The sequence below is a fragment of the Tamandua tetradactyla genome, chromosome 7 (assembly GCF_023851605.1).
Source record: "Tamandua tetradactyla isolate mTamTet1 chromosome 7, mTamTet1.pri, whole genome shotgun sequence".
In the NCBI taxonomy this organism is placed as follows: domain Eukaryota; kingdom Metazoa; phylum Chordata; class Mammalia; order Pilosa; family Myrmecophagidae; genus Tamandua; species Tamandua tetradactyla.
This window is the reverse complement of record NC_135333.1, coordinates 63,803,375-63,823,843: the sequence shown is the minus strand read 5'-3', so window position 1 is coordinate 63,823,843 and position 20,469 is coordinate 63,803,375. Positions and strand designations below refer to the sequence as shown.

The 20,469-nt window shown below is 38.3% G+C and overlaps 1 protein-coding gene, 1 long non-coding RNA gene and 1 other non-coding gene across 10 annotated transcripts in view; 2 read left to right on the top strand and 1 right to left on the bottom strand.

The window, feature by feature from the left end:
- LOC143691329 (uncharacterized) overlaps nucleotides 1-20,469 on the bottom strand; it is a 105,415-nt gene that overhangs the window by 22,999 nt on the left and 61,947 nt on the right. The window contains exon 3 of one of the 3 annotated variants that reach the window (XR_013179469.1): nucleotides 7,131-7,236. The exons of the other annotated variants lie outside the window; for them this stretch is intronic. This is a non-coding gene — a long non-coding RNA (uncharacterized LOC143691329). The remainder of the gene's footprint in view (nucleotides 1-7,130; nucleotides 7,237-20,469) is intronic. 3 annotated transcript variants of the gene reach the window in all.
- On the top strand, nucleotides 470-576 carry LOC143642913 (U6 spliceosomal RNA). Its single transcript, XR_013155972.1, has one exon. It is a non-coding gene; the product is annotated as a U6 spliceosomal RNA (small nuclear RNA).
- WNK1 (WNK lysine deficient protein kinase 1) overlaps nucleotides 17,269-20,469 on the top strand; it is a 194,163-nt gene continuing 190,962 nt past the window's right edge. For 4 of the 6 annotated variants that reach the window (XM_077169635.1, XM_077169634.1, XM_077169633.1 and 1 more), the window contains exon 1: nucleotides 17,272-19,109. In XM_077169635.1, the coding sequence (XP_077025750.1) occupies nucleotides 18,345-19,109 (765 nt within the window). In that variant the 5' untranslated portion in view covers nucleotides 17,272-18,344. Of the gene's footprint in view, nucleotides 19,110-20,469 lie in introns of all 6 variants that reach the window. The other 2 variants (XM_077169637.1, XM_077169636.1) reach the window with 2 other exon arrangements.

Genomic DNA, 20,469 nt, shown 5'->3' with positions numbered 1-20,469 from the left:
GTGTCTGATGCTCCTTTTATCTACCTTATCAACAGATGAGTAAAACATATGGAACAAAGATGAATAATAGGGGCAACAAATGTTAAAATAAATTTAGAGTGAAATCCTGTTGATCGGTGAGGAGGAGGGGTGGGGGGTATGGTATGTATGACTTTTTTTCTCTTTTCTTTTTATTTCTTTTCCTGAATAGATGCAAATGTTCCAAGAAATGATCATGATGATGAATATGCAACTATATGATGATATTGTGAATTACTGATTATATATGTAGAATGGAATGATCAAAAGTCAAAAAAAAGTGGTCCTAAGTATACACAAAGAGCTAAAGCAAACATGGAAAAAGAACTAAAGGAAATTAGAGAAATGAAAGATAAACACAAGGAGACTATCAATAGAGAGATGGAAATTATAAAAAAGAATCAGAGAAGCAAGTGTCACATTCAAAGGAGTCTCAATAAAAGTAAGTCCTGTGTTCACTTCGGCAGCACATATACTAAAATTGGAACGATACAGAGAAGATTAGCATGGCTCCTGCACAAGGATGACATGCAAATTCGTGAAGCATTCCATATTTTTTTTAAAAAAAAAAGGAGAAAAGAAAAAAGTAAGTCCTGATTTCTCACCAGAGACATGAAAGTAAGCAGGCAGTGAGATGACATATTTAAAGTGCTGAAAGCAAAAAATTGTCACCCAAGAATTCTATACCTAGCAAAACTCTCTTTAAAAAATGAGCGCGAGATTAAGACATTACCAGATAAACAAAAGCTAGAGAGCTTGTCGCCACTAGATCAGCCTTAAAGACATGCTAAAGAGAATCCTGCAGATTGAAAGGAAAGGGCAACAGACAATACATCAAAGCCACATGAAAAAATAAAGATGTCTGGTGAGGGTAACAATGTGGGTAAATACAAATGCCAGTACTATTGTATTTTTTGGTTTATAATTCCAGTTTTTTACTTCCTACAGGATCTAAAAGACAAATGCATAAAATGCAATGATAAATCAATGGTTTGGGACTCACACTGTATAAACATGTAATTTGTGATGAGAACTATGTAAAGGTGGGGGGACCTAGGGGTATAAGAATATAGTTTGCGTATATTCTTGAAGTTAAGTTATTATTAAATTGTAAGCAAACAAGACTTTTATAGTTATAGGATGTTAAATTTAAGCATAGTAACTACAAAGAAAATATCAGAGAATATTTTCTCATAGAGACAGCTAGTAGAGTGCAGATTGCCAAGGGGTGGGGAGCAGGGGGAAAAAGAAGTTAACGGATAATGGGTGCAGGATTTCTGTTTGGAGTGAAGGGAAAATTTTAGTAACAGAAGGTGCTGAGGGTACTGCAGTATAATGAATGTGATTAATCCCAGCAAATTGTATGCTCAGGAACATTGAGATGGGAATGTTCACGCTGTGTGTGTGTTCCCATAATAAAAAAAGAAAGAACAATTGAAAAAGCAATAATGATCTTAGACAGGCTCTAACAAAGGAGAGAGGAGGCTCAAAAGGACATTATTGGGACATATGAAAAAATTGGAACATACACTGTCAGCTTTATATCAATGATAAATTTCTCGAACTTGATAACTATCCTTAATGTGGTTACATAAACAACTATGCTTATTTTTAGGAAATATACATGACAGTATTAAGTGTTCAAGGGGCACAATGTATATAAGCTACACTCAAGTGACCATAAATGAATTTATAAATAGACAAAGAGGTGATGGATAGATTATTATTATGCTGATGTTGATAGTTACAGATAAATAGAATGATACGACAATGTTAAAATTGGTGTATCTGATTAACTGGGGGTGGGCTGGGGTATATTGGATTCTCTGAATGGGTTTTATATTATTTTTTAATTCTCCTGTAAAGTTGCAAGTATTCCAAAATAGAATTTTTTTTTTTTTGACATGGGCAGTCTCACTGGAACCGAGCCTGGGTCTCTGGCATGGCAGGTGAGAACTCTGCCGCTGAGTCCCCATTGTCCGCCAGAAAGGCTTTTTTTTTTTCCAAGCAATGCTGCAACTTTAACAGGCCTCTCTAGTAGAAGAATGTCTATCTTGAGACAAATAATTTAGTAATTAATTTCTTTAAGCTACAGTTTCCTTAAATATTTTTTTAAAAGGAGTAAGGTGGGGAATAAAACCAGATTATCTCTAAGGGCTCTTCAAGCTTCTTGTAAGACCATATCTTATGATTCTATTTAAGTCCTTTTTTTTCTTTAGGAAGGCACTATGTTATATACACCATTAATTATAACCAAAAAAAAAAATGGGGTGGATAACTTTTTTTGTTCTTATTTAGGGAGGGTGGGGAGGGTTGCTAATGAATCTCCCTAATAATGACAAGGATCAAGGAACTAAGAAAATTTAAGAGTTGAAAAGCTCCTTAGTGGTCATCCAGTCCCACCTACTTTCTGGGATGGAATTTCCCTCAATATCGCTGACCAATAATCAGTCATCTCACTTCTGCTTGAACATTTCCTGCAACAAGTAGTTCACTGGCTCACAGGATAGTTGGTTTCAATTTAGGGCAACTTTAATCATTAGCAAATTCTTGCTTATATTAAACTGAAATCTGTCTCCTTAGAACTTGCACCCTTCTGCCCTTTGAAGTCACAGAGAATAATTCTAATGCATCTTACATACAAAAGTCCTTCAGATATTTGAAGAATGTTGTCATGTCCTCAATAAAAAATGATCTTATCCATGTTAAATTTCCCAAGTTTTTTCAATCATGTTTAATTTCCTAGCTGCTAGAGCAAAGAACCCTACAATGGGTTGGTTTAAACAACAGGAATTTATTGGCTCACAGTTGTAAGGCTTGCCAGTATCAAGGTGGCATCAAGACCAACCAGGCTTTCTCCTGGAAAGCTGTGGTGCTGGCTGCTGCTGGTCCTTGGTCCTTGACATTTCTCTCAGGTGGCAATACACATGGCAGGCTCTCCTGGCTTCTCTTCTTGGGTCCATTGACTTCTGGCTTCTGGTTGCTCCCCTGTGGCCTTCAGTAATAGGTTTGAGATCTATCCTAATTGAGCTGGACCACAGCTTAAATGAAGTAATCTCATCAAAAGATCTTATTTACAAGGTTTCGCACCCATAGGAATGAATTAAGTTTAAGAAGCTGTTTTCATAGATTATGATTACTTGCCCCCTTGCTATCCTAGGCCTCATCAGTGGACCACTTGTTTCGTCAATTTCTTTTTTATAAATATAGGGCTCAAAGATATAAAAAATAAAAAGCAAAAAAGAAAAAGAAATAAATAAAATACAGTGCTCAGAACTAAACACAAGACTAAAGATTAGTGCTTCTTAGCTTTTTTTTTAAGCAGGGGGAAGAGTCAAATACACTTTCGGGAGTCCAATTAAATCAATAGACCTCTCCCCTAAAAGAATGTAGACACAAAATTCTTTATTTGCATAGCCATTTAGGGAGTTTGGGAATTATCTAAAGCCATCCTTAGACCCCAGATATTAAATGACATTTACAGAGTATAATGGGTCTGTCGTTTTCCTTAACTGAATACCTGATAAAATCTAAAGTTTCCTTTATCCCAGGTTTGTTAATTTGGTTATTTAGCTTGTTAATTTTACAAATGATGGGTTTTTAGCATTTCCTTAAAATAATAGCTTAGTACTCTTATCAGAAAAGGAAATGATAGGAGCTAGTTTTAGGGTTGATACATATTTCTCATTTTATACACTTGTGTTCCTAAGAAGATTTGTACAAATAATATATTAATGGTAGCTAACACTTATATAGAACTTACTAACAGTTAGGGACTGTTCTAAGTGGTATATGTCCATTTATTCATTTGATATGACAATTCTAAGGTAGATACTATTACAATTCCCATTTTATAGTTAAAGAAAAAGAGGTTAAGTAATTCACCCAAGTTAAATAGCCATGAAGTGGCAGAATCAGTTTGTTTAGCAAATTCATGTTGTTATTATATAGCCCTACTTTAGAAATATCAGGTTCAATGTAAGGAGATCCTTTTGATAATTATCTGCATATTTAATTTCCTCTCTCAAGATATCTTACCTGGTTCCTCATTATATATCAAAGGAGCACACTTGCCACTTGTATTTGCCCAGCAAAGTACACTTTAAGACAGACAAATTTCTTTCTGAACTAGTAAATATGAGCAAAAGAAAAAACCCTAAGATTCACAAAGATCTGATTCCTTGGGTCTAGATGGCAGTTATATTTTGATATGAGAAGCTCTTGGTCAAGTTTAGTTGCTAGCTGGGTTCTCTTAGTGCCTAACTCTTCACCTTTCTGTGGCACAGTTTCACCCCCTGTATTTTTTTTTTTTTTTGCCTCAGTCTCTTTCCTTCCTCAGAAAGATGGTGTGAGAATGAAAATAAGCATATGACTATGTGAAGAGCTCTTGGTTTGAGAGAAAGATAATAGGAAAATACAAGATGCTATTAGAATGTATCTGTCCTAAACGATCCAATTAACACACTTTAAGAATTGAAACTACAGCAAAGTATGACTAACCAGCTTAAGTATGCTATTGCATCACCATTTAAAAACACAGGACAGGCAAGCCCAACTAGAAAACTGTCTAATCCTAAATTAAAGGCAAAGATGAGGACTGCTGGGCCCATTTAAATTAAACATCACGTAAATTGCCACCTGCAAGTTTGGGAACCATTGCTGAGGAGGTATTTTAACTGCAGAGTAGACTCTTGTCAGGGTTAAGCAAGTTAGGCTTAATTTGATACAACATTGATAGTTCCTAATGCCTTTATTTTCACCTGGGGGAAAAAAGAACAGGGAAGGCCTTTTAAAACCCCACTTAGTGGTATATAAATACTAAAAGTTCATAGTGTGTTGGAAGCTGACAAGGTATCATAATATCTAAATGGATTTATTGACCTTTAAAATGGAGCTTGGCTCTCATGTCTGTCACAATTTCCTACTTAATTTCCTCCCCCACCTTTTCCCCATTGTCAAGTCTTGTTATTCTCAGTGGTCATGGAAAAAATATATAAATTCGGGGGCATTAATGTGACCAAAAACAACACAGACTGTCAGGATATCTCTCCTCCCTCCTGAGCCATGTCTAAACTCTAATAGAAAGAATAAAAGCCTTGAATACAGAGCTTGTACCATACAACCAGAATCTCATTAAGAAGCTCATTCTGGTCTTTCACCAGCTTCTCAAGACAACACTCAAATGATAATAACCAGTCCACTTATGTATTTTCTTCATTTAATTAAAATGCGACCGGATTATCAGATTGCATAAGCTTTGAAGAGTTCCTTTTTAATTTTTTTAAAATTTTATTTATTTATTTATTTATTTGAAGAGGTCTTTTTATGAAGCAAGGTGTTTTTAACATTAATGTGAAGAGAAAAAAACAGTTTCTGAAAACGGGGACTCAATGTAAGGTTGAGTCAGGGGAAACTGGATGATTAAGTGAGTCAAACTGGGATGAAGAGGTAAAGAATATGAAGCTTTCAAGGTCTTATAATTAATATCTAAATTTTTTTAGAAAACTTCTTTTAAAGTAAGTCTGTAGCTGTGCCGGGCCTGGGGAGAGAGGAAGGAGGTCTTTTTGATAGAACTGTCCGCTCACATATCTATTCCATCCCTATTCCCCACTGCCTGTAATTTCCATCTACAGACCTGGTGATATAGGCAGACTTTCGAAATGCATCTTATTTATAATAGTGAAATATTTGAAACAACTTAAAAGTCCAAAACTGGGATATTTTTAAAGTAAGTTTTTGTTTACCCATATGATGGAATAATATGATGTCATTGAAAATTAATTTATAAATAAAAACTGTGACACAGAGTTACAAAACAGCATGTACATAAAAAAAGAAAAGAACAGCAACACATAAAAGCATAGAAAATATTGGAAGGAGATAAAACAGAAGATTAGCATGATTATCTCTCTGTGGTAGAATTATGAGTGATTTTTATGTCTTTTTGCTTATCCTTATTTTCTATAAAGAACATGTATTACTGTTGAAATGAGAAAGCAATGAACTTACTTTTTAAAAGAGTGCAATAATTTAAAGTAAGCATTTTCTGGCCTTTGTAGAGACAAAATAGTGGAATTTTTAAAGTATATTTTTTACTGTTATGATGAATAGAATTCATTAAAAAGTTGTTGTTGTGTGTGTGTGTGTGTGTGTGTGTGTATGAGTGTGGATGGGGCAGGAAGTGGTCTTGGATACACTAAGTTAAATTTATCTTTTAAAATCAATCACAGGGTGGGCCACGATGGCTCAGTGGCAGAGTTCTTGTCTGCCACACCAAAGACCCAGGTTCGGTTCCTGGTGCCTGCCCATGCCAAAATAAATAAATAAATAAACAAAATCCTTAAAATCAATCACAGAGCTAATCAGTATCAGGGCTCTCTTGTTGAAATTGTAGAGAACACAATTAAATATGAGCCACAGACCTTTTCATAGCAGGCTTACATCTGATTATGGAAATAAGACTAGAACCTGTGAAAATGTCAACATTAACCCCAATGATTAACTGAGATGTTTCTTAAACAAGCCGTTATGGTCTGTTTCATTTATATAAACTGATGACCAGAAGATCCTTCTTGGGAGAACCTGTACACTTGAAAACATCTTACTAAATCTCTTTTGGAATGTTTTCTGTCTGTAGGTGAGAGCTATATATCACAGGACTCTGAAGAGGTCTTTACATTTCTCTGTGGGTCAGTGCTCAGCTTTTGTGCCTCTTCTAAGGACTACTGGAGAGCAGGGAAGGTCTTGACAGACTTTATTTTTCTAATCAATGTCTGACACTTGTGTCCCAAATCTTTTGGTAGCTAATCCAACATCCCATCTGTTTTAGCATGTTATAGGCAGAGACAGGTCATAAGGTTCCCCAATTCCTTCCTGTCATAACTTAATAACTCTGTCAAAGCTCTATGATAAGAGCTATCTAGATGCATAGTTAGAAAGCTAAAAGCAGTTGGTTGGCAGTTGAAAGTGCCTCACAGGAACCGAGCTGTGAGGCAACATTTACTTGTCTTCCTTTAGGACCCTCCATATTCCCATGTTTAGATTCCACACACCACACACATCTTCCTGACTTGGCCTCCTGTTAAATTATCATGACTATTATTATTGCTTACCACTCTTATTGAAGGATTGAAGTTACACAGCATACAAAATATGAAATTAGACATAGGTCTTCTCCAGTGGGAACCTGATTTAGACAGGCACTCAATAAAAATGTATCTAGGAAGAGGCGGGGGAGGGAAAGCAATAGAGGGGAAAGAAATAATCAACATAAGGTTTTCCTAGACAAAAATATGAAGAAACTCTACAGAAACAGAGTCACAAAGAGGGTAGGTAAGTTAACTTGCCACACTGAAAATGGAATACAAACCTATTATTAAATCAGTTCAACTAACTGTCCAGCAAACTCATCTACTACTGACCTAGAAGACCCAGTTTCCTTTTTTTTCATCCTCTTCCGCTATTGTTTCCTGGTATTGTGTATAATATTATAAGCTTTGTAATTATATTAGAGAAAATGATAGTAGTATTTGAGGACTATTATTACTGTCCTAAAAGAATGTATACTTCTGTCTATTTTAGAATATTACCCACTGTAGAGCTTGGAGCATTTTTCCTGATTCCCGGTCATTCTGAAAGAGTAAATTCACAACAGTATCTTAAAATATTAAAAACACACGCAGTTATTTTGGAAGACAATAATATTATTAATGTTGTTATTGAATTCGCTAAGTTCCTTTTCTTGTTGCAGAATGAAGCTGGCTGTAGAGGTTAAGAAATGTTCAATAGTACCAGATTCAGTAAATTTTCTTTGAATGTTAAATTACAAATATTGAAAGAGTATGTAGAATGTGCCTTAGTCCTAAATAAATAAATGATGTTACAAAACTCTTAAAAGAGACTGCTAATGAGTTAGAAGTTCATTTTTCTATTTATTGGTAAGAAGGTACTCAGAAGATGAACAGTGGTTATATTCATAATATTTTCAATGTTTGTCTTTCTAACCATCCCTATCTTCCAAACCAATAAAATGATGAAAATGACCACTGCTCAGGGGTTTATTGAACTGAACTAGTAATTTCATTTTTCATTTTCACTCATAATGTTTATGTAGACTTTTCAAGTATTATGATTTAAATCTCCTGGGTATTGTGACAAATAACTGTAAGCAGAATAGGATGATTTGTAGAGGGTATTATGTTCCAACAATTTTGGAGGAATTATGTGATATATTAAATATCATTTTTACTGAGATAATACCTTATCTACCATAAAAAAATCACCAATTTAAAGAGTATAGGACAGTGCAACGGTGGCTCAGTGGCAGAATTCTCTCCTGACATGTAGGAGACCTGGGTTCGATTTCCAGTGCCTGCCCATGCAAAAAAATAAATAAAATAAAATAAAGAGTACTATTCAAAAAGTTTTAAATGAATATGGTTATGTAACTACCACCAAAATCAGAAAGAAAACATTTCCATCACTCCAAAAAGTTCTCTTGTGCCTCTTTACAGTTAATCCCCTTCTAGACCCTGGAACTGACCTACTTTCTGTCATAATTTTGCCTTTTCTAGATTGATATCGAAAATGAAATCTGTAGTCTTGTATGTCTGGCTTCTTTCACTCAGTGTAATGCTTTTGAGAGTTTTCCATATTATTATTCTTATCAAGACCGTGTTTCTTTTCATTGCTGAGTAGCATTCACTTATATGGAAATACCACAATGTATTAATCCATTCACCAGTTGATATATATTTTATTTGTTCCCAGTTTTTGGGCTATTATTAGTAAAAACTGCTATGAAATTTCCATGTAAGTCTTTGCACGGACATAGTTTTCCATTTCTTTGGGTAAATACATAGCATTGGAAATGCTGAATCATATGTAAAAAAAAAAATATATATATATAAATATATATACAACTCCATTAGAAACAAACTATTTTCCAAACTGGTTGTAGCACTGTATTCTTACTAGTAATTTTGAGAGAACCAGCTACGCTATATCCTCATCAACACTTGATAAACTCCGTCTTTTTTTTTTTTGTCTGTTTGTCTTTTTTTTACTATTATTATTATTTTTTTCTCTATATTAACATTCTATATCTTTTTCTGTTGTTTTGCTAGTTCTTTTCCTAAATCGATGCAAATGTACTAAGAAATGATGATCATGCATCTATGTGATGATGTTAAGAAACTCTGTCTTTTTTATTCTTTTTAGTCATTCTAGTAGGTTTGTGAAAACATTCCATTGTAGTTATAATTTGCATTTCCCTCATGGTTAATGATGTTGCACATCTTTCCATGTGCTTATTGGTCATTCATTTACCTTCTTGGATAAAGGACCTCTTCAAAGTTTTGCATAGTTTTTCACTGTACTCTTTATCTTATTATTGAATTATGAGTTCTCTATATAGTGTGTTTATGGTTTTTTCAAACACTTGTTTTGCAATATTTACTCTCAATTTGTGACTTTCTCATTTTTGTGATATTGTCTTTTAAAAAATGATTGTGCTAAAAAATTTAAATAACATGAAATTTGCTATATTGACCATTTTAAGTGTACAATTCAGTAGTACAAATTACATTCACACTATTGTGGAACCATCACCACTGTTTCCAAAATTTTTCCATCACCTAAAAGAGAAACTGTGTACCCATTAAGCAATAATTTCTCATTTCTCTTTTCCCCAGATCCTGATCACTGCCGATCTACTCTTTGTCTCTATGAATTTACCTATTCTAGTTATTTCACTTAAGTGGAATCATATACTATTTGTTCCTTTGTGTCTGGTTTATTTCACTCAAAAAGATGTCTTTGAGGTTCATCCATGTTGTAGCATGACTCAGAACCTCATTCCTTTTCATTGCTGAAAAATACTACTTTTGGCTAATGTGAATAACATCATCTTTTTTTTTCTTTTTTGCATGGGCAGGCATGGGAATCAAACTCGGGTCTCCAGCATGGCAGGCAAGAATAACATTATTTTTTGAAGTACAGAAATGTTATTTTGATGAAGTCCAGTTTAACAATCTTTTCTTTTGTGGTTTGTGCTTTTTGTGTCCTAAAAATTATTTGTCTAACACAAGCACACAAAGATTTTCTCATACGTTTTCTTCCAGAAGTTTTTTGGTTTTAGCTCTATATTTAGGTATATGATTCATCTTTGGTTGATTTTTGCATATGGTTTGAGGAAAAGCTTGAGATTCATTTTTGGTTCTGTATGGCTATCAAATGCTTCCAGTATTATTTGTTATAAAGATTATCTGTGGCAGATTGAATTATGTACCCCAGAGAAACATGCAATTACATATCTGTAATTTTCTTTTCTTGGGGTATTTTTCTCTATCTGCCTTTGATATTTCAGTAATATTGGCCTCATAGAATGAATTGTTCTCTACTCTTCAGTTTTGGAAGAGGTTGAACAAGATTGGTGTTATAGCATCTTCGAAGGTTTGTTAAAATTCACCAGTGAAACTATCTGGTCAAGTACTTTTCTTTGTTGGGAGGTTTTTGATGACTGATTCAACTGCTTTTCTTGTTATTGGTCTGTCAAGATCTTTTATTTCTTCTTTTTTGCTTTGTTGTTGTTGTTGCTTATTGGCTATATACAATGGGAATTTATTGGTTTTCTCTTCCAGTTCCATTGATTTCCAGCTTCTCCTCCATGTGGTTTTCCTAGCTCTGCCTGAATTTCATTTTGCTTATAAAGTACTCCAGCCTTTCAGTTGTGCCTTAACGTGACATCTTCAAGAGATCCTATTTATTATGGGTCCACACCCACCAGAATGCAGACCAAAATCAAAAACATGTCTAAACTGAGGTATACAGTTCAATCCTCCACAGTATTATGCCACTTTTCATTCTCATTCTTTTTCCTTCCTTGCCCAAGTTATTTAAGCATTCTGAACTTTGGTTGGCTAACCAGTAAAATGAGGCAGTAATACCTACATAATGAAGATTAAATGCAATGATGTATCTGTAATGCACTTACCACAATGTCTGGCATATAGTATGCACTAAAAAAAGGTTATTGTTAGCTACTATGTGACCCCTAGCAACCTGCATTTTCCAACACAACATGACCAGTGATCAAAAGTTGAAAATATCAGGTCCAAAGCTATTCCCTAACTTTAAAACACCAAGATCCATGGAGTGGTATTAGTAGTCCTGAGACAAAACATTATTTGAATTTACTCTAGTCCTTATCTTTTCTTGATGGCATATTGGTTGTCCAGAATCTTAATTAAAAATATTTTTATTGCAGTATCTTCATGCATGATACAGTCCATCCAAAGTATTCAAATCTATGGTTCACAGTATCATCACATAGTTGTGTATTCATAACCATGATCATTTTTAGAACACTTGCATCACTCCAGAAAAAGAAATACAAGGAAAAAAATAACTCATATGTTGCATACCCCTTACCTCTCCCCCTCATTGACCACTAGTACTGCAATCTATCCAATTTTTTAACTTCTTATCATACCCCAATTATTTATTTTTAATCTTTACTTTTCACTCATCTGTCCACACTCTGGATAAAAGGAGCATCAGACACACAGTTTTCACAACTACACAGTCACATTGTAAAAGCTATATAGTCATACAACTGTCTTCAAGAATCAAGGCTACTGGTATACAGTTCAACAAATTTCAGGTACTTCCCTCTAGTCACTCCAGTACACCAAAAACTAAAAAGGGATATCTATATAATGCATAACCTCTTGACCGAAATCTCTCAGCCACTGAAATTTTATTTTGTCTCATCTTTCTTCCCCCTTTGATCAAGAAAGCTTTTTCAATCCCATGATGCTGGGTCCTGGCTCATCCTGGGAGTCCTGTCCCATGTTGCCAGGGAGATTTACAGCCCTGGGAGTCATGTCCCATGTCAGGGACGGGGCGGGGGGACAGGGCAGTGAGTTCACCTACTGAGTTGGCTTACAGAGAGAGGCCACATCTGAGCAACAAAAGAGGTTCTCTGGGGGGTGACTCAGGCATAATTATAAGTAGACTTAGCTTCTCCTTTGCAAGCATAAGTTTCATAGGAGCGAACCCTAAGATCAAGGGCTCAGCCTGTTGAATTGGTTGTCCCTACTGTTTTTGAGCATATCAGGAGTTCCCCAGATAGGGAAGTTTAACATTTCTTCCTTTCTCCCTAGTTTCCCCGAGGGGACTTTGCAAATACTTTTTTATTCTCTGCCCAGATTACTCTGGGATATATCACAGCATCACACTAACCTGTACAAACCAGTAAGATCTCTTGCCCTATTCCAGATTCCATGCAATTATGATGTTTGAATAAACTGACCATACCAGTTAAATTAGATAATGTGCTACCCCAAATATAAATTTTGCACCAAATAAACATCTCTCCCTTTGGTCTCACACAAAAGTTGAAGTTTTAAAATATGGACCACATCATCCTTTACCCTGTATTCTGATTTACCTTAGTTCTATCCAGATCAGCTTCATTCATGTCTTTACTTGAAGTTTAATCACATTTTCAACTTTTTAAACAATTGCTGTATGGGGTAATGCTGACTTTCACAGCTTCAGTGCTGTAACTCTGAGTGTCACATAAATACCCGAAGTTTCAGGGAATGTTCAAGTTATACACAAATAGCTCAGTTATCACTGAGTTTAAAAATAAGAGTTACAACTCCTGAATATATGTGACTGCTGTAAGAGCTTACAATCTTGGACCTTTACAATAGGCCTCAACCTGATAATGCATGCTCTTGATTTCAATTCTCTGAGTTCGTATATTATAGTTAGTCCATATGAGTGTGGCATGATAATATTTGTCTTTTTATTTCTGACATTTCATCCAATGTACTAGCTGACATCAATTTAACTTGGTAACAGAGCAATGATTCTCTACTATCATGGAGGAAATAGAAAGGGGCATATCAAAATCACTTGAGGAACATTTCCAAAAATGCATCTAGGTCTGATGGAGTGTGGAGGTGGAATACCCTAACAATCATATTTGTGGTTCTGATACCTTCCTGTGAGAGACTATTAAAGCCAGAAACACGATATGGTTTTCCATTTAAAAAGTAGTTTTCGTGTGTTTTTCTCTAAATGATGTAATGAATTTACACTTAGTTTTGTCATTTGATGAAATACCATGCAGCCATTAAAATCGTTTCCAAAGAATATTTAATGACATCTGAAATGGTTGCAACATAACTGTAAACATTTTTTTTATTAGTCTGGAGAGAAATATGTCTAAATGTTAAAGACTGATACCTCTGATTAGTAGGGTAGCTAGTGATTTTGATTTTCTTCCTTATTCTATTGTTTCCAAATCATTTGCAGTAAGTGAGACTACATTAAGAAATTCACACCATACAGATATGAGCACTCCCCACAAGTAATCTCCTTTAATCATTTTATACATTTTTAATAAGTACTAATAATTTGCCCTCAAAAAAGGTTATGCTAATTTACATAGTCATTAGCAGCACATGAGTTTCCCCACACTCTTGCCCACACTTGGCACTTATAAATTCTAAAACATTTCGGCAGTTTTGTGAGGGGCAAATATCTTTTCATTTGCACTTCTCTGATTACTGAGTTTCAGTATTTCATGCTTATTTTTGTCATTTGCTTTTCCTCTTTTCTAAATTATCTTTTCATCTCCTCTGCTCTTTTTTCTGTAGCGTTTTCTCTTTTTTTCAGTGATTTAAGGTGTTATATATATAGTTTGAATATTGGTCTTTTTTAATATAAGTTCCATAGTTTCTCTGCCAGCTTCTCACTTATGCTTTGTTGAACAGAGTTGTCAATTTTAATACAAATATTTTTCTTTATTGCTCTTGGATTGTTCTTGGAAGTTTTCTTATCCCATATCTATATTACTAATATGCATTAGAGCTTTATTTTAAAAAGATTTTTAGCTCTCTATTACATATGGAAATAAATTTTGTAAATGGTATGAGTTGAGAATCTAACCTAATTTGTTTTACAAATGAATAACTAATTGTCCAAACATTATTTGTCAAACCTCCACTGAGTTTGAATTCCATCTCCCTCATACTAAATTTCTATACACACGAGACTGTTTTTGTACTCGCTCTTCGATTCCACTGCTTATTTTAATACCGTCCAAGTTTGGTTATATGGTTTTATAATACACTTGGATATAGTGCAAGTCCTATTCCCTTTATTTCATTTATAATAAAAACAGTAAGAAAAAAAATAGATTCTTCATTGTTTAACAGCCTGATTACCTTCTTCCTGGAGTTCCAGACAAGAGGGGGGTAAAATAAAACTATCCACAAGCAAGACAAAGGAGCTTAGGAAATGAGGAAAAGGAAGATAAAAAAGAGAAATGTTCTTAAGCTGATATTTTTCTCCCTACATTTCAAGAAGCTACCCAATAAATTATGCAATGTCAAACATAAGGTAGATTTTGTGAGTTCAGGATACTTCAACCACTGTCTAAATCAAAGCTATCTCTGTCTTTCAGTGCTAGACAGTCACCAAAGGCAGGGACCATGCAAGTATAAAATGTGAATGGATGGGAAATGGAAAGAAACATGAATCAATGTAAGAAAATGAACAAAGACTAGGGAGAATAAAGAACATTGTGAGAGAGAATAAAGCATGGACCTAAATGTCAGAAATCAAACCTCTGAGCTTAGTGCATCCATTGTATTCAAGGTTCTTTCTGCAACTGTTACTTACAGTCACTGGATGTTTTATATGAATTATAGAGGGGTCAGCTCTTTACTTTGATAATTAAAATGGCAGAGAAAAGAAGTTTATTAGGGACTATAGTAATGAGTAACAGAAAATATCATTTTAACTGGAGGTTGGTAAGCATTAAAAAGAAAACTGAGCAAATAAGAGTCTAGTAAAATATTTAAAATAAACAGTATAACTTTTGAATCTAACCATTGTACACAATATGGTATATCCAACATAAAAAAGTTGTACCTGTTTTCATAGTAAAGCTAACACCGCACTGGTAAAAAAAGCTATGTGGGTGAAGTGTGGTCTCAAAGTCAATAGTTAATGGAATTATTTACAATTAATTTAGTTGTTCCTGATTGAAAAGTTATGTCTGACAAAGTCTTTTAATGACTATTCATACAGAAATATCCTCGTTTTCTATGGCATCAAAAAGTGAATATTGTGATTTACTGTTTTTTTTTTAACTCATCAAGTCATAATTATTTGCTTTATGTTTAAAAGCAGATTAGTAAAGCAACAATTGGACAAGTGCTAAAAAGCGGTCTGAAGAAGTACCAGAAATGTTTTAACGTCATTTCTTCCCTTGCTTACATTAAGTTTATGGTTGGATATTTATCATAATGAGATTTACTGTAACAGTAATGAGATTCGCTGTTCACAAATGAATGAAAGATACATTTTCTAAAAACAGTGGAATTCTAATATTTTACTACTCTAGTTGCCCCTAATGAATTTGTATTTCAAAACGTTCATAACCTGCCAGCTAAGAAACCTAACTTTTTAAATTAAAAAAATATTACAAGAAAGAAACACATTCTTAACATATGATCGCTCCGTTCTATATATATAATCAGTAATTCACAATATCATCACATAGTTGCATATTCATCGTCATGATCATTTCTTAGAACATTTGCATAAGTTCAGAAAAATAAATAAAAAGACAACAGAAAAATAAAACGAAAACAGAAAAAAAAATTGAACATACCATACCCCTTACTCCTCCCTTTCATTGGTCACTAGCATTTCAAACTAAATTTATTTTAACATTCCTAACAACTTTTTTTAAACATTTGGTTTTAAAACAATTTTTTTTGTAAAGCTGAAAGTGCAACTGTAATAAAAATCTGAATAAATCAGCGTAACTTTTTTATGCGCCAGATGAGTTAATATGAATTGTATGGCGAGACCTAAGTGAAGCTCATCAGATAAACTGTAGGCATTTCCTAGGAAACCTAGTGCTAACGAATCTTCTGTCAAGGCGCTTCCAAACTACTCCTCTCGCAGGGTCCTCGGCTAGGATGTGCGCTTCGGAGGTTGCTCCGCGCGGGGGCTGACGGCAGGCAGCGCGCCGACGCTCTGATGCGGTTGCGTACGTTTAAGTGCTTCCCGCTCTTACCCGTTGGGCTAAGGCTTTTTAACTGCCATCTGGCTCCCAAGTCTGGCTTCCTACTCTGTCTGGTGCCCCCTGGTGCTCATCACCTATGCAATATTGAGTAGTTGCTAGGAGCAAAGGGGTCCAGGGAGCACAAAGATGCTTTTAAGAAAAGCATTCCATTACTGTGAACTGTAAGGACCCACTACTCTGTTCACAGCCTTAGTATGAATTACATGTATACATTCAGGGACCTTAGAGAAAGAGGGGAATGTTGTTTTAGTAATCCACGAAGCGAAAGGAAGATGGAAATAAGTTTTAACCAAATACATAGGCAGAAGTCAATTCAGTTTTCTCAAGTTTGTAGAAAAAACCCAAAGATATGTAGATTGTCTTTTCTCGACCCTGCCTCCCATTGCATTCGCCCCCCCCCCCCCCCCCCCAGAAAGCATAGACAGAGTTCACTATGATCCTGGAATCCAGTAGGGTAGTCCATTTACTAGAGCCTTGGAGCTGGCGCTGAGAATGCGGCCTTAAGAGTCATGAAAGGGAGAATAGAAGACAGTTCTGTCTCCTCCAACCCATTTGATCGACATTAATCTCATGTGCAATCTTCACAAAGTTTCTTTCACCCTACGGAAGGAGTCTGTGCTTCTCTGGCTGTCGGAGCTCAGGCTCTGGACACCCTACTTTGCCCTTCCCCTCCACCCCCCAACTCCTACAGTCACTCAACAATACTGCGGCTCGCTCGATTAAAGATGAACAACAGATCATTTTTCATTGCATGGCAACCCTAAGAGCCCTCTCGCCTCAGCAGAGAACTATGGGAGTCTCTCCTCTTCTCCTCTCTCCCTCTCCTCCTTTTTTTTTTTGTCCTTCTTTTCTTCCGCACTTAATCCCTAAATAATGATTTTCTAAGCTAGCGCAGACTATAGGACGGGGTTTCGACCCACGATGACGCTTCCATCAGCCTTCCAGAAAGAGAGCTTTTCAAAGAAAACGACAACTCCCACGAGGCATCAGCCTAAAGCCACCGCAGGGCATCACGGAAGCCGTAGGCTTCTTCCTCCTCAGTCGCTTTCCTCCTTTGGGATGTTAAACTACAAATCCCAGGGAGCCACGGTACCCGCACGCCTGCGCGAGAGCTGGGCGAGCGCGGTGGGGGTGGGGCTGCCCCAGACGGCGGGGGGCGGGGTTGAGCGGGCTGTGTGGAGGCTTCAGACTCCCGGCGCCATTTAGCGCGGAGAGTTTCCCGGGCGGACGCGGCTCTACTCACTCGGTCTCTCTGCACCCCCATCTCCGGTGACAGAAGGCTCCTTGGTGGGGGTGACTACTCCCTTCTCTCCCTATCCCCTTCACTCAGTCCTCTCGGCCTCTTCTACTCTTGGTCCAGAGAAGCAGCGGAGCTCAGGCCCCGCAGCGAGCGGCCCTCCCCTCCCCACCGTTCCCTCCCTCAGTCAGCCCCCGGCACCGGCCCGGGAGGAGACGAGGGTTTGCCAGGCCCGGGGCGGGCGGGGAGGCCTCGGGGAAGGGGGGGCCCGCTCCTCAGGCGCCGAGGCTTCGAGGCGTTAGCCCTTCCCATCGGGGCGATGGACGCCCTGTGAGCCTCGCCCCTGATTTGGGGGTGCGTGTGGGAGGAGGTGGCGCACCGATCCGCGGGAGCCCCCGGGCCCGGCCTCCCCTCGCGGTCCTCGGCCCCTCGGCCCCTCCCACTCTCTCTGCCCTGGAGCCGACACCGCCCGGGTGTCCGTGCTCGTCCGGTCCTTGCCGCGCCGCCTCCGTCAGGGCCTAGCCCGCCAAGTCGGGAAGCGGCGGCGGCGGAGGGGAGCTGGAGCGGTCGCCGTATCCGCTTTACCTAGGCGCCGGCTTCTTGCCCTGCCCCTCATGACTGCGGCGCGGCCGCTACTACAGCCTCTCCGGCCGCCCCTCGCCGCAGGATGGATGCGGACCGTGAGGCGCTAACCCCCGTGGCTCAGCTCCTGGATCGCCCGCTGACGAGCCCGCCCTGTGAGCCGCAGCAGTCTCAGAGTCAGCAGCCGCCTCAACTGGGCCCAGCGTCCCGCCTCTCCTTCGGAGTGGTTTGTCAGTGCTGAGTGAGGAGTCGTCCCAATAGATACGAGCCCACCGGGCGGAGGGAGCTTTAGCAGCGGAGCCCTCCAGACCGTCACCACTCCTCCGGTTCTGCCCTTCATCTCGTTTTCATTTACCAATTCGAGCCGGCTCGCCCCTCTCCAGCGCACCGACCATGTCTGGCGGCGCGCCGGCAGAGAAGCAGAGCAGTACTCCCAGCTCGCTGTTCCTCTCGCCGCCGGCGCCTTCCCCCAAGAATGGCTCTAGCTCCGATTCCTCCGTGGGGGAGAAGTTGGCGACTGCGGGGGCCGACGCTGGGACTGGCAGGACTGAGGAGTATCGGCGTCGCCGCCACACTATGGACAAGGACAGCCGTGGGGCGGCGGCGACCACGACCACCACGGAGCACCGCTTCTTCCGCCGGAGCGTCATCTGCGACTCCAATGCCACCGCGTTGGAACTGCCTGGACTTCCTCTTTCTCTTCCCCAGCCCAGTGTCCCCGCGGTTGTTCCGCAGAGTATTCCACCAGAGCCGCACCGGGAGGAGACCTTGACCGCCTCCGCCGCTTCCCAGTTGGCCCAGGCACCTCCAGCTGTCGCCGCCGCCGCCGCTCCGGACGAGCCCACCCGCGCGAGCGTTGCCGCCTCCGCTGCCCCCAGTAGTACCAGCAAAGACCGCCCGGCTTCCCAGCCAAACCATGTGGGGAGCAAAGAGGAGCCTCCTTCGGGGAGAAGTGGCAGCGGCGGCGTCAGGGACTCGCAGGAGGAACGGAGCCAACAACAGGATGACATCGAAGAGCTGGAGACCAAGGCCGTGGGAATGTCCAACGACGGCCGCTTTCTTAAATTTGACATCGAGATTGGCAGAGGCTCCTTTAAGACAGTCTACAAGGGTCTGGACACTGAAACCACCGTGGAGGTCGCCTGGTGTGAACTGCAGGTAAGGTTCTACCTACTTCTTTATTTTAGGGTGGTTTGGATTTCCAAATTTGGATTGGTTAAGCCAGTTTATTATCGAGATTACCCTTTACATGTTCTTCTCTAACTGTTCCCTGTTAGTGGGTGGGGGAGCCAACTTTCGAAAGAGTCTGAAATGAGAATTTGGAGCATGCACCTAGGTATTTGGATAGATTAAGAATTATTGTACTCAAAGGCATTTGCTACTAGTAAGAGGTTGGTGAAAGTCATCTAGATGCAAATGTATTGTCTAGTGGGGAAGTTTTTGAAAGGACTTTTAGGAAAGTACAGAGTCTTCTTGCTCTATGCATTTCAGTCTCTCCATAGGCTCTACCGTGATGGTATGTTAGATGTGTGTTTCCATCCCTGTGTTCAGGCTTTTCCTTTTTAAAGAAAATGTACACAACCTTATTCATGCATGACCTTCCTGTGAATATAACTTACATGGTAACACAGGCAATTCAATAGAAATAATTATAATAAAGACTTTCTTTTCTTCGTTTGGCTAAAAGCTCTGGGACCAGTAAGGCACAATAAATGTTGATTAGGGTCCCACCAAATGATGCTTGAGTTTTATGATAGGTAGCAGTGATCTGACATTGCTAATCAAGACTACAGTATCTTCAGCACATTCACTATACAGTGAATAGTGCAAGTGCCATGTAAACTTGTGTGGTTTGAGAGTTGTAATGTTATTATTGTTGATTTAATCTTGTTATAAAGGGTTTTTGAGTGAAATTTTTCCAGGAGTCACAGTGCTTTCTTAAAACCTCAAGGAAATTTTCACGGTGTAAATAATGATGTGTCATTTTGGTCGACAAGAATATTCTAGGTTTAAATAGCTGAGTTTGGGCTACTTGTTGCTTGAGGTAGCAGCTTGATTCTAAGTATGTTCTAAGAAAGAAGTTAGCATAGATTATTAGAGGCAGAGTTTTACTGAATGAAAAAGTGGAGTACACTGTACATGAAAAACGGCATTATTGATATTCTTCTTGCCAAGAAAAGTTGAGAGTTGAAATAGGAAATGAAAAGTCACAGTGATGTGGGGACTTCTTTTATCCATGGGCTAATAGTCTAAAACACTTAACCCTTTGAATACCAGCTTCCATATGACCAAGGCCACATCAAATATGAAAAAAAATTAACACAGCATGTAGAACTTAAAAACTGACAAGGCTAATAATTTCTTAAATCAGCCAGTTAATGATAACAGAATATTTAAGACATTATGAAATAAACACTTCATTTTATAGTGGTTTTGAGTTGGAAAAATAGGCAGGCCTTAAAAAGAAAACTTGTCTAACTATAACTTTATTCTTATTGGTCAGTCATACTCAGGTCTG